General features: G+C 27.6%; 1 protein-coding gene across 9 annotated transcripts in view; it reads right to left on the bottom strand.

Moving 5' to 3' along the window:
• Positions 1-16,744, bottom strand: part of LOC112591896 (potassium voltage-gated channel protein Shaker) — a 178,978-nt gene that overhangs the window by 137,289 nt on the left and 24,945 nt on the right. Inside the window, exon 1 of one of the 9 annotated variants that reach the window (XM_025335835.1) lies at positions 8,398-8,943. The exons of the other annotated variants lie outside the window; for them this stretch is intronic. Coding sequence (XP_025191620.1) covers positions 8,398-8,441 — 44 coding nt within the window. The 5' untranslated portion in view covers positions 8,442-8,943. Of the gene's footprint in view, positions 1-8,397; positions 8,944-16,744 lie in introns of those variants that run through there. 9 annotated transcript variants of the gene reach the window in all.

Genomic DNA, 16,744 nt, shown 5'->3' on the forward strand with positions numbered 1-16,744 from the left:
AGATTAAACTTTGAGTTGAAATTAGGATTCTAGTTTATAAAAACTTTAGTTTAACTCATTCATACTATTATTCAAAAATCATAAAATGATAACATTTTAGACATCGCTAGAAGGTATGAAATAGTTATTAATTACAAATAGACTTTTATTAGAAAGACATATTTATAGCGATATTGTAAAAAAATAGATTTAATTTGTAAACAGATATTCAAATATATTAGCTTAAAATAATTTCAAATATTTTTGTCAATTGTATAGTAGCTTATATAAATGTCTTGTCATTATGATTATAATCATTTATTTTTATATATTTTTTTTCTTAGAATTTAAATAATTTTTTATTAATTTATTAAATTCAGTGAAGCGTTGATTATTAACACTAACTTAAATCGAGAGAGGTGTGGATAATTAAACTATGTTTATTTATTTACAGTAAACATGAATTTAAATGTTTTTATAATTAAAAATTAAACTAATGTACTGTATGTACAACGTAGAAGTATAATATAATTAAATAAATAAATATACATGACGTATATATTCTTGAAAGTATGAAATACAATTAATTTAAATTTTACATTTAAAATACAAAATAATATACCATTTTTTTTTTTTTTCTATAACGAATTTGTTGTGTGGATAATAATTAACGTATGGATAATCGACGCTTCACTGTACAATAAATACACACGTAACGTATACAACATTAAAAACATGTACGTGATATCCAACGATAACAATATTGTAAAGTTTTCAATTCGTGTGACAATGTATTGTGTACTTATTGGGTTTATTTCGACAAAAATAATCAACATTGGTGTTTCGAGTTTATTTTCGGGTTCTACTCGTATGTCAAATTACATGGAATTACAACGGTTTTATTTCTGAGTTGATAAAATAATAATACGGATAATCCAGACAAAAACGATAACGCACTTAAGTAAAAATACTCGGATTTAAAATACAAATACTTACGTATAGATTATAGAATAGTATTTCAAGTACTGTAATTTAATAAATCTGACATGTAAAATACAACAATATAATACCTATTTAAATATTTTACAAGATCGCCATCATATTATAAAGATTACTATCTTTGTATTATAAATCAGACGTGACGACTATTATATATATATATATATATTTCGGTTGTTTATTCGGTGCGTGTACCGTCGTACAAAGAGACGGTTTCGAGTAAAATCATATATTTCAATATTGATATACTTGTGGCGCGTGCCCGAGGCTTGTTTCGCATGGGACTTATGCAAACGTCGTTTATGTAGTGCGCCCGGCCGGAAGGAAGATAAGTTCGAAGGCTAAAGGGTTTCCCGTCTAACCGGAGATTCGGCTGTGTAAATATTACTGCGTCGCGAAATATAAATGTACATAAAATAATAACAGTAATGAACTTATAAGTAATAACCTTATACACTACAGTCATTATTTGGTACGATGACGTCGCACTTTTATGTTCTGACATTTTGGTACCAACTATACCAACCCGTTTGTTTTTTATTCTGTTTCGGTGAAACGGTCCTTTACAAATACATAAATTATAATATTTCTGACAATAAACTATATGTAATGAATACTATGCATATATATATATATATAAAGGTATAATATTTTATTATATGCGTTTAGGCTGTTTATAAGTAGGTACCTACAATTAATAATAATATTTTACATTACTATTATATTATGGTAGGTACGCGAGACAACGCGTAACGAATGACCTTCAATAAATAACTTCGGACAGAGATTTATCGAGGGACCCAGATGCCAGGATACAAAATCGTTGCAAAATAACTTTTTTTTTTATCGCGTCATACATATTATAATAATTATGAATCTGAGGGGTTAACTAAAGTAAACAATAAGGTTTTCGTAACCACGCATTTAAAAGGTGCTCGATCTAATGTATAATATTCCGGAACATCGACTACAGAGGTAGTGTAAACTTAAAAATGTATATTTATATACTTTTTCACAGCTCATAAAGTCACACTCATCATCATAATTATTTGTTATTTCGTCTGTTATCGAAAATCTTAACCACAGTTTGACAAACAAAACTTAAAATGAGAAACTAATCTTTATTCATTATTAGTATGTTTATATAGATTACTGCATATATCTTAAAAAAATCACAAAATCTGAAAATATTTCTTTTTTTTGCGACTGAAATACATACTCGTATTAATAAAGATTAAAAAAAAAAATAGTTAAGTTCTGAATGATAAATTTCTCGAGTGATTAAAATATATTGAAAAAACTACTAAGTCTTCAGAAAAAAAATGTATATACTTTTATATTAAATAGGTAGGTACGTCAACGACGAATAACATGACTTTTAAGAATTTTCTCTAGGATATATTTGATTCAGTAGGTACACAATTATATAATTTATAGAATATGAAAGCTTTTTTTTAAATAAGTATAATTTATAAAAAAAAAAAAACTTCTGTATAGATTCCATCTTTTATTAAACACAAATATAATACAAATGTATAATACGCAACAATGTACAATTGTAACGATCTATAGCTATAATATTTTAATTTAAAATTTTGAATACGTACCTATAACTTATAAGTCAATGATGCTTACAGCAAATAAGCGAATCAAACAAAAGTTTTATTTTTTATTTTTTTTGTACTGTACTAAGAATCAATAAATAAATTGTACGATATTACATGGTGAATTCTTTTGTTTATGATAAAACAATTAGTTTATAGTAGAACTCAAAAATTAATTTGCTAAAACACTGCAAAAATGAGATAATAAAGTCAGAACTCTACAAAATACCATGATGGCGGCAAACTGGCAAAGCATAGGTCAAAAGTTTACTCACATTGTTTTACCGGGTTAAAGTGTGAATTATTCAAAGGTTTGTTTAAGTTTGCATGATAAAAAAAAAATAAAAATAAAAAATAAATAGAAATCAGTATATAGTAAACAATAGAATAGTCAATAGAGAAACTTAATAGGCAACGACCACTGATGGCGAAGTCGAAATATCCTCCAATATATTCCTTACATTTAAATCATGTTCTGAAATATCTCTTATTAATTTAAATTAATTAAAAAAACCATTTATTTTAATAATAAATTGCTATTATTAAACTAAGTAAAATTTTCATATTAAAAAGATATATTATCACATATTATTAAACATTCTAAGCTGTATTATTTTTACACAAAAAAAATAAAAATAAAAACTAGGAACCTAGATTTATAAATAAGTGTATAGCCAATATCCATGTGTAAGTAAAATAACAAATATAAATGATAGCAAAATTAGTTTTAATTGATAAATTATAAGTAAAAAAAATCTTCAAAATTAATTGAAAATTAATTGTACTTTTACGTAATATTTTGTTTAAAAAAAAATATTATATTTTTGTTTTTTTTTTTTTTTTAAATAAGTTTTTATGGATTGGCTCAGAAATATGACACTTAAAAAAGGTCAAATCTTGAAAAGACTGTAATCAACTGTTTAACCACAAAAAAATACTGTCAATCTACTAGATGAGTGTTAAATGAGAAATTATATAACATTTTAGTAATACATTTATCAATGTACACAATAAACTTCTAACGTTGACACAATATTTATTGCAGAAAAATTAACAATTAAAAAAAAAAAGTATTACAATATATGTATATATATATTTATAATAATAATGAGCTATGAGCCTGATAATAAAATACTTTATTAGTAAAACTCAAATTATAAACTAATAATGATAATAGTATTATATTTTAGTCATCCATAAATTTAAAATAATATTGCTACATTAATACATTTTATAAGGTTTATATTCTTATCAATATTTTCCGTGAAAATAATTTAATTATTATTAAATTATAAATATATAATATATTGTGTTTATACATTTTGATTACTACGAGCAATACAATTTTCTTGTTATATGTTTTTATTGTTGAACTATCATAGTTTCATACGTATAAGTAGCAAATAAAATAAAAAAATGTCTATTTCAATACCATAAAATACATTAAATTTCATCAAAGTAAATCACTACCACCGTTATTTAAGTACATTATATGCAGGAAATATGGTTGATAATTCATATTCTTTTTATAAAATGTCTAGTAGGTAATAGAATGTTGAGTGTACATAATATTACGTTTTATATATTTTATACAGATTACGCTAAGATTTATTCAGACTTCCTAGTGATGATTCCACATATTTTACCAATACGTAAACTGACGAGAAATAATACACTATAAAAGTATAATTAAATTCAAAATTATAATTAAGTCGTACTTCTTGGCTATTTCAATGCTAATAACTTAATAAAGCATTAAATATTAAAGTATATTATTAAACCATAAAAAAGTATCTCTACATAGGTTTATTTTCATATCGTGTTAAACAATTTGTAGGTAACGAAATGATAGATGAATTAAACACTTAAATAGTAACTGTCTGTAAATAAAAGACTAATATTATCGTAGCTTATACTAAACTATACTTATAAATCTAATCACAGTTATTTTCAGACAGATTTTTCTTTAATTTTCATTCAGTAGGTATCAGAGACTATGCCAATAAAAAAAAAATAAAAAATTATAATTATGATAATAAACTATTATATGATAATAAAAATTGGAAATGGCCGTAAAATGTGCAACATTGATAAATGTAAAATCGAATTAAGAAATAAGCACTGTATTTTATGTAGCTGGATGAAAATTTAACCAATTAACTAGAAACTTTTTGATCGAATCAATTGTACTATAATAAACTAAGTGCAGATTATAAATAGATTCTATGTACGTGGAAGTTTATTTTACATAATGTCTACGCAAAGGTGAAAAATTCACGTACAAATTATTACTCACCACCGTAAGTAAGTAGTAGTAGTACAACATAATATATGACTATAATACCATGTAATAATATACAGACCCGGGGCACTATCGTTTTATATTTCAATTATCTCCATGGCACAAACATAGGTCAGGTCACGACCGTCACGTGACGTTAAAATAAATCACCAGAACATTGTAGATGGAGAAGATATTCTAAGAAGTTTAAAGCGTTCCGACCTAACCAAATCGTTCTTTTGCGGTATTGCGTATGTGGTATGTCGTCACTATTTATGTCCTCGTAACATTGTATCGGTATTAATATACACGCATTGTCGCATTGATACGTAGTATTAAATTATATGGTATATTTTTCTCGCTTTCGAAGACGGTATGCCTGTTACTGATTTGTTGACGAACATTTTGAGTGTAATGAACTAATAGATTTATTTTTGATGCTGTACTAATAGTACTTTTAATACGTATTCATTGACGTTCAAATAAGCTCCCATCAATAATAACTAATGATTCGGTGATATAATATGAGTAGAGAGTAAAAACAGCAAAGATCGTGTGCCAAAAATATACATGCGACCAACGCCCGCCAATGCTGTGCCTGTATTCCATACTACAGCAGATAATATTATATTATCATGTGCATGTTATTTGAGTAGCGAAATGTCGCTACACTATCAAATCCTGTGTTTTTTCGTACAACGAGACTGTCCGGTGTTTGGAGGAGGGGAGTAGAAATGCATAATTGTCGCCCACCGTGTCAATAATACAAAATCTAAAAATGACTTACTGTGGTATGTTTCGATGATAAACCGTTGAGAAACATAAAACGATGAATAAATGAATTGCCGTCGTGAACGAGGTATCGCATCTTCTGCCACTCTCGCTTATTTAATTGATCGCGTGACGCATAATTTGAAGCCACGTGGTAAAAGAATTACATGATATTATTTATTATTACGGTATTAATTATTACTTATAGTATGAATTGTCAAGTACTGTAAAGTTGTTCCCGTTTTCCGGGATCCCTCTGTGGAATTCAACGTCATCGAATTATTTAAAAATATTCGCTATCTAAATAATATTTAAGTGTAACCTGTAAATATCGAACCCTCTTAGTCGGTGAAATGTCATCAGCTGTTTGGAGGTGTCCGTTTGGTGTAAATTTACTGTACCTAGATGCATACTGCGATATTATTATCGTGGATTATTCCTACTAATAACTGATAGTCCAACAATATTGTGGTCGTTGTAAATGTCGTTCACGTTTATTTATTTAAGTAACACGTCACGCGCACGATAAAATTTATTGTGACAAATGATTTCGGACTCGAAAGTCAAATGACACTGAATCGCCAAAATAGTTGAATTAACATTTGCAAAACACGATATTTTTTTCGGTTTAGTAATAATGATTGTCAATCCGTACGATGCAGTATTTAAAGTATACCATAAAAACCAAATAAAAACTTTTTTTTTCTTATTTTTAACTTTTTTAATTTTGTCTACGTCGAGACACCGAGATAGTATTATTATTTATTTTCATACGAAATATTATAACAGCAAATTATACCATTGCCATACGAATATTCGTGCCTACATATCTCCGTATACCTAACTGTCCATTTGACGAGATTTATGGCCACATTATTTTTTAGAGTAGTATCGTCATGGTAGCTATCGAAGAATTCAACGCTTTAAAAATCCGCACGACAGACATCACGCACCGATATTGAAATTTGGCCAAAATTGTCGTCGCCGACACGAATTATAATAATAATGCATCTTCGTACACGTTGCATACTATATAAAATATCAGTGGCGTGATAATTATATAATATCATTAGGTATATTGTTATATGTATTAATCAAACGGTATCAAATTAGTATTCAAACGAAAAAAAAAAACCCAATTTTTTTCAATGAAACCACACAACTATACTATACAATAATTTACTATTATTAACTTGTTAATGAAAACGCATTTATGATTAATTAATTACAATATAGTGACTATGACATAATATATGATATAATATAATGTAATAAAAGTGTGTAGTTATTTTTGTGATAGCCGTGATCAGCTGTTGTTAATTAAGAGCAAGGAAAAGAAGCTGTAGCTAACAATTTACTAATCAGTGATAAATTTACTAGCTTGTTTTTTCATTTAAGCTGCCCCATAAAAACTTATTATTTATACTTTAATTGTTCATTAAAAGTGGTTTATATTATTTTGATTTTTCCATAAAAACTAATATTTCATGACCACTGTCATAAAAGTTATTATCTGATTCAACCGACTCAGGTCAAAAATCAAGAGCAGCATGTACAGAAAATGTTGACTATAACTAAACCCGCCGCTGTACTTTACGTTAGTGACGTTAAAGAAAGTTCATTTCCCAATGTCGTCATGTTTTCAAACATAATAGATAACTTCATATGCATACCGAATACTACACCGTATTTGCAATTATTATGGTGGACAACTTAGTTAATATTATGACGTATATGTTACCGCCAAAGACGTAAATTAAAGAATTAACATTAATGACTAGTCAATAATAATTTTTCTGCTCAAATTAAACTACTTAGAATATTGATTAGTAATAAAATTTATATATTTTAGACCTCAGTCAATAATGATATATTAGTAATCTTTCCTAGCTAGGTATTGGCGATTATTTCGGGGTTTTTTTTTTTTATAGCCAAAACCGATAAACTCAAGTTCATTTAAGTTAAAAATATACGAATTTAAATAAAACGAGTCTGTGTTGCAAAACCAATTTGTCTAATCAGTAATCAGTAGCAACAATAACATATATACTACCTCTGAAATAGTGTTGACTATCTTGCAGTTTTAAAATATAATAGATACTCGTTTATCGGACATATATACAGTAGGTATACAATTTGAATTACGATAATGGATAACTCATTTGTTTGTACACCCGCTCGCGTATCTGCACATTGTTTAACATAATAACATATTATAGTACTCGTATCTATAAATATACAATACAGTATAGTGTATAGTATAATAGTCAATCGATTTTTCTGTGGACTATACATCGTCATTTTAAATGTATAACAAACTTAAAATTATTTGTTAAATAAAACAACTATTAAAATTGTCCACCAGTAATGAATATTAAAGTATAATAATTTCCTATTTATAGTTGTAAATATATTAACAAAGTATTTGGTTTTTACAACATTATTGCCTGTGTTGTCTGTTGATGTCTATTAAAAAGCGTTGAAGATAATATCGTTTACTAATTTTAGGCATTGATGATATTGACTAGGCATTCAAGTTATTACCTATGTTACATCATTGACGGTAAATGGTAATATGTTTGTTTGTATATATATATATATATATATATAATATATTGTCGCTGAATCTGATCGTATTGAATATATGAGTAGGTACACGGTGTGTCGGTGTATAATGTGTTTCACGTAGGTATCTTAACTTACACTATTATATCATATCATACATATCGATACACGTTATGTCACCTATATTAAATTATATACCTTCTCGTTGATGTGTACGTAGACGACAAGTACGAATATGACATGGCAATACGGTCAACGCATTATCGGGGCCCCGGCGTATTCCGGGCCACCGTACACTTAGCGCACACGCGCCCCGTCGAGCGATGCAAACGGTCGTGTGCCCACGCGAATTTATTTTTTGAATTTTTTTCGCCTACCCCCCGTACCCGCGGCGGCGGCGGCGACGGTTTACCCCTGTACAGTGGTCGATCGATGGGCGCAAATCGACGACGACGACAATGATATTACCGATAACAATTACGCGCTATGACACGGCGGTCGGTATTATAATATATTATTATTTTCTAAGTAATAAAATATGATAATAACACGATAAACCGACAACGATGCGACGGCGGCGACGGCGGCGGCGGCGGTGAAAACGACGACGACGACGACGGACGGTTACCGCACGGCGGTCGTACTGGCGGCAGCACATGACATGATATTCGCGAAAAACGCCAGTGCAGCAGCCTATAGTCACAGACGACGACGGCGACGACGATGACGACGACGAAGAAGAAGAAGGAAGAGAGTGGCTGAGAAGAAAAAAAAAACACAATATTTTCATACACACGACGACCCGCGAGATACCGCGTTTATAGCCCGCGCGGACCGCACAGATGCTGCGACAAACTCGCAATCTTGTGCGTAGGCTCGCGTAAAAATGCGTGTGTGTGCGTGCGCCAGAGTGAGTATGACGCCGTGTGCGCGTGTCGGCGCGGCGGCAAGACCGACACCCGTTAAATTTAGCATCGCGCGCCCGAGCCAAATTTCCGATCTCCTATACTTACGCGTCTATTTCCTACATTATATTATATTTTCTACACACGTATTATGCACTTACTTACGTGCGACAAACGTGTATTATATACGCTTATATATATATATATAAATACACGTATTGTTGTATATATATATATATCATGTATAGATGTATGGACGTACACAAATTAAGGCGATCGCATAGGTATACGTCCCGCTTACGTTCGCAATGTCTTTTTTTTGAGCATCGCGTTGGTTAGGCCTCCCGATGTCAAAAAGGTCGATAGTTTTTGGACGAACCGCCGCCACCGCCCGTTGTCCATTAAATTTCACCACGAACTAGACGGATCGAGAATTATAGTCGCCCTCTATGTGTATGGGCGATGGTTCACGAACGGATCAAAAAATATGTTTATACGTCACTGCACCTGAGTCGGATTGCGATATTGCTAAATACGCCGAGACCGCGTCTCCGAGGTCGTGTGTGTTGTCGTAATACCAATAAAAATAAACGCGTACTCGTATTTAGGTATACTTATAGATACTTGTAGATTTTTGAATACAGAAAAACTACTCAATCGATTTTGACAAAAACTTCACACATTTTTTTTATAGATATCAGAAAATTTTAGAAAGCTATTAACGTTCGAAAATATATTAAATACTACATTCATCCGGTTACTAATTGCTTGCGTCCCAAAAAAAGGTACATTTTCAGGTAATATTTAACAGTTAACTTGCTTTTGTTTGTTCTATCTCAAATGTTCAACTCGACTATATTATTTTTCCTACCTGTTATAAAGGTCGTGACCGAGTTATGTCTATAGATATGTGTTACAATAATATTTTTCATATTATCATTTATGTACATTTGTATGTGTTAAAATTAACATGATAGTATTTTCAGAAATTAGGCGCTTAATATAAAAGCTAATATTATGGCGTGTTATTGTGATGAAATTAAATAGGTACTCATCATGACGATGTCCAGTTGTTACCATTAAGTTTCTGAGTTCAATTTATGACATTGAATGCTTTGAAACACCAACATCTGATATCTGATTTGATTGATATATCACAAAATATCAGATTGATATAAAATATTTTGCATTGTACTATACATTTTTCAATATATGCTATACAGCGTTCTTTAAGTGTTTGATTAAAAATAGAAAAAATGTTTATTTCAAAATTGTGCACAACAAAAGAATTTTTTACAATGCGTAACTATATAGTCACTAAAAAATGCTTGAGCATAAAGTACAACGTTGGAAATGCACACATAAAAATTACAAACAATTTTTAAAACTCAATAATCTAAAAATTATGATTTTTGAATTAATATCAAATAATTCTGATTCAAATAATTATACTACTAATACAACCATTAAAACTTATTTGTACTGAGTTTAATTAAGTTTAGAAATGGATACATTACTTATACTGCCTCTTATTTTAATCTAATACTTAACAAACGTATAATGCTTGGAGAACTATTTTTTTTAAAAATTTGACAAATTCTGAATAAGTACAGAACATATGTTATAACAAAACCAAATATTTAAAGTTGGAAATGAAACTTGAAAAAATGTAAGATTTCTAACTACCCTTAATATAATATAGAACGATGGAACTTTTAAATATTGCCCAAAATGTTTTCTTCAAATGTCCATAATACCAATATAGAGAAAAATAAAATAGAGAAAATTGTATGAAACAATGTTTATATGTATTTGAATGAATCGTATTCAATATATATATATAATATTACTTGTGCTTTTGATACCGTTTTCGCTGATTTTGAAATTGCAATTTATATAGCTGTGCATACTATGTGAGCAAATGGGGAAATAAAATGTTGTCGTTCCATTAGGGACAATTATGGTATGTATAAATTAACATGTGTATAAATATTTAGTGTGATTAAAAGTTTAATTTTAAAACAAATGAATGTTGTAGGTAGCGAAAAAAAATTGAATTCGTTAATGAATTTAAAAATAAGTCAGGAATAGGTTATTATTTCTTACAATTTTTATTTTACACTCGTCATTTTTATCTCCATAAATGGTAAAAAACGTGAAGTCACTTTGAAGTCATTTCAATCAATCTGGCAAAAGCTTAGAATTTACCTACTGATTACATACTAGATAATAATAAAAATGAAAATTCTTAATTATAATAATTACCTCCAAGAATGTGGCACAATGTTCGTTTAATGTACAACGAATTACGAATGCATATGAAGCATTTCCAGATTAAATTCATCTTTTTACTCAAGCCATTCAAATATACATCAATTTATAAAATATTAAAATCAAATAAGTACTTGTGTATTAATCAATAGCATAAATAATATCCAAAAAAACTAAAAAAATATTAAAAAGTCGACTATTTAAATAAAGAAATAAAAAATTGAGAGAATAAACAAATTTCATTTTTATTTATTTGAAAAACTTTTCATAAAATTTCTGACAATATTGTGTAAATTAAGTATTTAATTAATAATTTTCGTACTCGTGTATTTAACATTTTTGAACTTATAAAAACTTTTTTAATTTACTATTTTTTATTTTATAATCATGTTTGATGATTTTATAAATCAAAATTATTAACACGCCTATATTGTAAGCTGATAAATACAAATTAAAAATAATTATTACTTTATATTTATTTATATAATTTGTAAACAATTTACATGATTTTTTATGTAAATGTGATGACATAATGTTATGCAGTATAATCAATTTATACAGTGGAAATATTTATAATTAATGTATTCTGTTTTATAATACTCTGTCTGTAAAAATTAATTTATGCTATTAAAAACTGAGACGCAAATAGGCTGTCTAAAAAGATATCACTAGACGCAAACAAACTATTTTAGTCCTTTTTGGACCTTTTTTGGCGGAACGTAACTCACCTACTAATAATAATCTCGGATACAAGTAGTATGGACCGATCCATCCCGCGACAGCTGAATGACCATATCCATCAAATTAATTCACAAAACTGATTTATCTATAAACTGAGATACACTTAATTAAGTTACACTTATTTAGAATTATATTTTATATTTTTTTTTCAAATTTAATTCCTCGACAAAGTCGAGTTTTGTAGTTTGTATTATATTTAATTAAATTTACTGTTAACTTAATTTTTTATTTATACATACATTAATTTATTTATATGGTAATAATTTAGTAAAGTTGAACAACTTCTTAATTCTTTATAGGGTATATGAGAGAAAAATCATACATAATTATGAATTACTTGTTTATTGGAGGCAAAGATAACTATAACAAACAATAGTGCATATTACTTTTTTTATTTACTTTAAAGATGAGCAGCAGTTTATATGTTTTGAAAGTTAACTATAAAGCACGCACCGCATGTCTTTTATAAGCGTGTTGCACACTATTATAAAACTATAAGCCCTAACATCAAAGATAAGGTGTGATAATTTTTTTTTTCACTAAAAAAGAAAAGTGGAGTTTATCACTAATCCATAGTAAGGGGGTTAAAAGAAGCGAAAAAAGTTTTCTACTAGAAATATAGAAAGAACAGTATAATACTATAATGGACGAGACCTTTTTCGATCAAAATCGTACCCTTCCCTTTTCGGCTAAACCAAAATGTAAAATAATATTTACTTTTTGTCGAATATCATACAGAAAATAGTATTAACAATACAAATTTTATAAAAACAAAAATACAAACTTAATCAAATAATAATAATAATGTAATTGTATAAAATTTTTATACATTATTATTTATGCATTATATCATTTTTACACAACTTATATTTTAATATTTTTGTATAATATGTATAATATAAAATAAATATTTAAATATTTGGTCAAAAACAGTTAAGCCCCTTATAATAATATATTCGCGAAGTCGCTGACTGTCTTCTTTTTTGTTTAGTCGTTTGACTACATTATTAACAGTGATGCATGTAAAACGCATTTATTATTTTATCAATAAATATAAAAGACGTTTCATTAAGGTGGACTAGGTTGGGCAATTTTTAAAAACTAATAGAAATCAATAGTTAAGACCAACTGCGTTATATTATATAATACAAAAATTTAATTTTCTTACTTGCTTAACTTAACAACACCTATACAAGACAACAACTATAAATTATATTAGTACACAAAGTTAAACAATAAAATTTTAGAAAATATCTTTTTCGTTTTTTAATAACTTGTAATACAATTTTAAAAAAACTTTAGTAAATTAAATGTTTATTTTCAGCCTTAAAAGAGCCTATTCTCTCTGATGAAGAATCGAATTACTTAATGTATATTATAAAATTTCTCTTGGTTTGTGAAAATTCTTTTTAGGTGAATGAGGGATATCAGGGAAAGTCAATCACGGAATATAACACGTGTTTTACTAATGTGCTGATTGCTGTATAACGAACATTTTTGTATCATTAGAATAAGTCTTTTATATTTTTTATTTTTTTAAGTTAAGTAGTGTTTATTACTATATGATATATGTTGAAAATATATTATAACAGTTTTTGAGATCGTATGGATTTAGTGATTTTTATGTAAGGGTCAACTTTATATGACCAATATATTATTATCTATTATGTGTAATGTGTATTCGTTGATTATATTATTATTAATATTTCTATGGTTGTATTAGACGATGATAACACCATTACGCATATATTATGTTTATAGAGTGTGTTATAGACCACTTGTACAAATATTATTTAATTGCGTCGTCGAGGACATTAAACAGCGACATTTATTACGGTATTTTATCGCTGTCACCGTATATATACTTATTGTTTATGCAGTACAATCTTAAAATAAAAACGTGAAAAAAATCCTTAACCTTGACCACTGCGTATTAATGTTCACATAATCACTTTCCAGCAGGTTTGATTTTATTATTGTTTGACCTCTGGAAACTGATTGAGATAATTTTTAGTACCTATGAATCGATATATAATATAAATCCAATTTATCTTATTGCAATTCTTGAACCTTTTAAATAGTAATCATAATACTTGTAAATAATATACAAGTCATATAATTAAAATATAATGATAAATTGTTTTCAAAGTCGTTCACGGATTTTATCTCTCACCCTTTCACCACGGTATTTCTATTTTTGAAAATAATAATTTATCGTATTAATTTTATTAAATATATATAATATACTAATAAACAAATTAAGTAAAGAAAAATAAACAAATTTTAATATTCTTATTAGTGTGCCTATGGACATAGTACTTTTTTATTTGTTGTTACATGTATAATAACGAATTAAATAAAAAATAAGTTTTAAACTTGCTTTTACAATGTTTGTTATAAGTTATAACAAACTACAAAATGTACTTAATATACTTGTATAAAAAACTAAAATTTGCAACTTAATAGAATCCTTTTATTAACCAGCCGATTTCTTGGAAGAAAAATAACAAAATTCCCGCGCTATAAAAATATAATTACGATATACTTTATAAATCTACCAGGCTATTATTATATTAATAGGTTTATAATTAAATACTATATTATAATTATTTATAAACATATAGATTATAGTTTAAAAATAAGTTAAGTTTATAGGTTGTCTTGCACTATTATAATATTAATAGGATAGCTTGATAATATTTAATAATAATGACGCGCTATTTGGATCAAAAGATTTTATTATTTATTCCTCTTTCAGATCCATTGTGTTCGTAAGATCAATTAGGCTATATTACTAACGTATCTTATTCTCGTATTGTTTAATAGTAGTGAAAGTTGAGCAAGAATTATGGTCGTTGCTGACCTACACAAAATTTTAATACACTCTTCAAATTTGCTTATTGTTTCAAAAAAAATTATATCTAATAAAATAATAAACAATTATAGTTATAAATGAAAATAACATAATTGTATGTATATATAATCATCATAAGATATGTATTAATATAAATAAAGAGAATTCAAACTTTTTAATATTTATGAAGTCATGATTAAAAGTTAATAAAAAATTTTAATTTTAACAAAAATCTTGGAATTTTTTCACATATAATTTATTTAAAATATAATTTAATTTATTTTACACAGCTTGTATGAGTTTGAAATAAAGTTTTCTTTTAAATGCATAGATATTTTTTTTTATGAATCCCTTAACCTACCTTTAATATTCAATAAAAAATCTCTAACTGGACCAAAAAAATTGAAAATCAAGTTAAATGAAAGTAATTCGTCCAAATAAATTTTTCTCAAAGTAAAAAAAAATGTCCACAACTATTAATTAACATGAACGAATTTCTATTAAAAATGTAAAAAAATACCTAGGAGCTCACATAAACAAACAACTTATCTGGGCCCAACATACCAAACTTAAAAGAAAACAGTGAAACACGCGCCTACATTTCCTTCATCCATTATTGTCTTCCTCATATATGTCTTCGACAAATAACTGGAGCCCCATGGTATATGACTAAAGAGGCACTACATAAGGATCTACAAATCTCATCTCAACAGTCAATGAATTAGCAACTCAACACTATAAAAAATTCCACTCAAAACTCCATTCAAACCAAAACCCTCTTATTTATTGTATGTCCTTTATAACCATTCCCAACAACCCTCTAAGGAGATTAAAAATAAAATGGTCAAGAGGAGACGCTCTTGTCTAATAGAAAAAAAAAGAAAAAAAACGGTCTCTTCACATGAACCCACCAAATTAAACAGGAGGTACTGTTGACGGACGGTCTTTATTATTATATACTATCCAATTTACTCATTGTACTTTTCTGTAAATATTATAAATATGCTTTTATAAATAACAAATATATATATATATAAAATTAAATTAAACATAATACTAAATTAAATGCATTTGGAGAATAGTAAAACTGTAAAATACCTATATATACTAGGTTAGAATAGGCCACAAATCAATTCTTGATTCATTTTTAGCGTATATACGCCGTAAACTAGTAAATTGTTATATTATGTAAAATATATAATTGTATAAATGTATTCACTCTTTGGTTGAGGTCGTAAACAAATTTACATGATATAATAGTTGTCATAACATTATAGTAATAAACTTAATATTATATATAATTAAAAATTAAAATAATTATGTTGAGTCTTTTCACATACGAGAACTTTAATATAAAAACAATATTGAAGTACGTAAAGTAAAGTGTGCAATTGGAGTTGTAATATAAGTGATGCTTTTTAAAATACTTAGTATACAGTCTAACTATTATTAGAAATAATTTCTTGTGCGAAATAATATATTTTATTCTACAGCATATTGTATATTATTCATAGGAAACTGAAGTTATCGGTGACAATATTAACTATAAATTTTACTGAGTTTATACTATTTCCCTGACAAGTGAAGTAGTAGAACCTTTTTTAGAGCCCAACTAAAACTAGATAAGAACGAAAAATGTTACGGTCTACTGCCCTCTCGGTGCACAAATTGTAATATATTGATAACCATCACTGGCATCATTTCTATTGTATAGGCATGCTTGAGTACGTGCATGTGAATTTGTGTGTGTTTTTAATAAATACTGACGTGCAAT

Source organism: Melanaphis sacchari, unplaced genomic scaffold (assembly GCF_002803265.2).
Source record: "Melanaphis sacchari strain LSU unplaced genomic scaffold, SCAv2.0 Contig146_pilon_pilon, whole genome shotgun sequence".
Taxonomy (NCBI): Eukaryota; Metazoa; Arthropoda; class Insecta; order Hemiptera; family Aphididae; genus Melanaphis; species Melanaphis sacchari.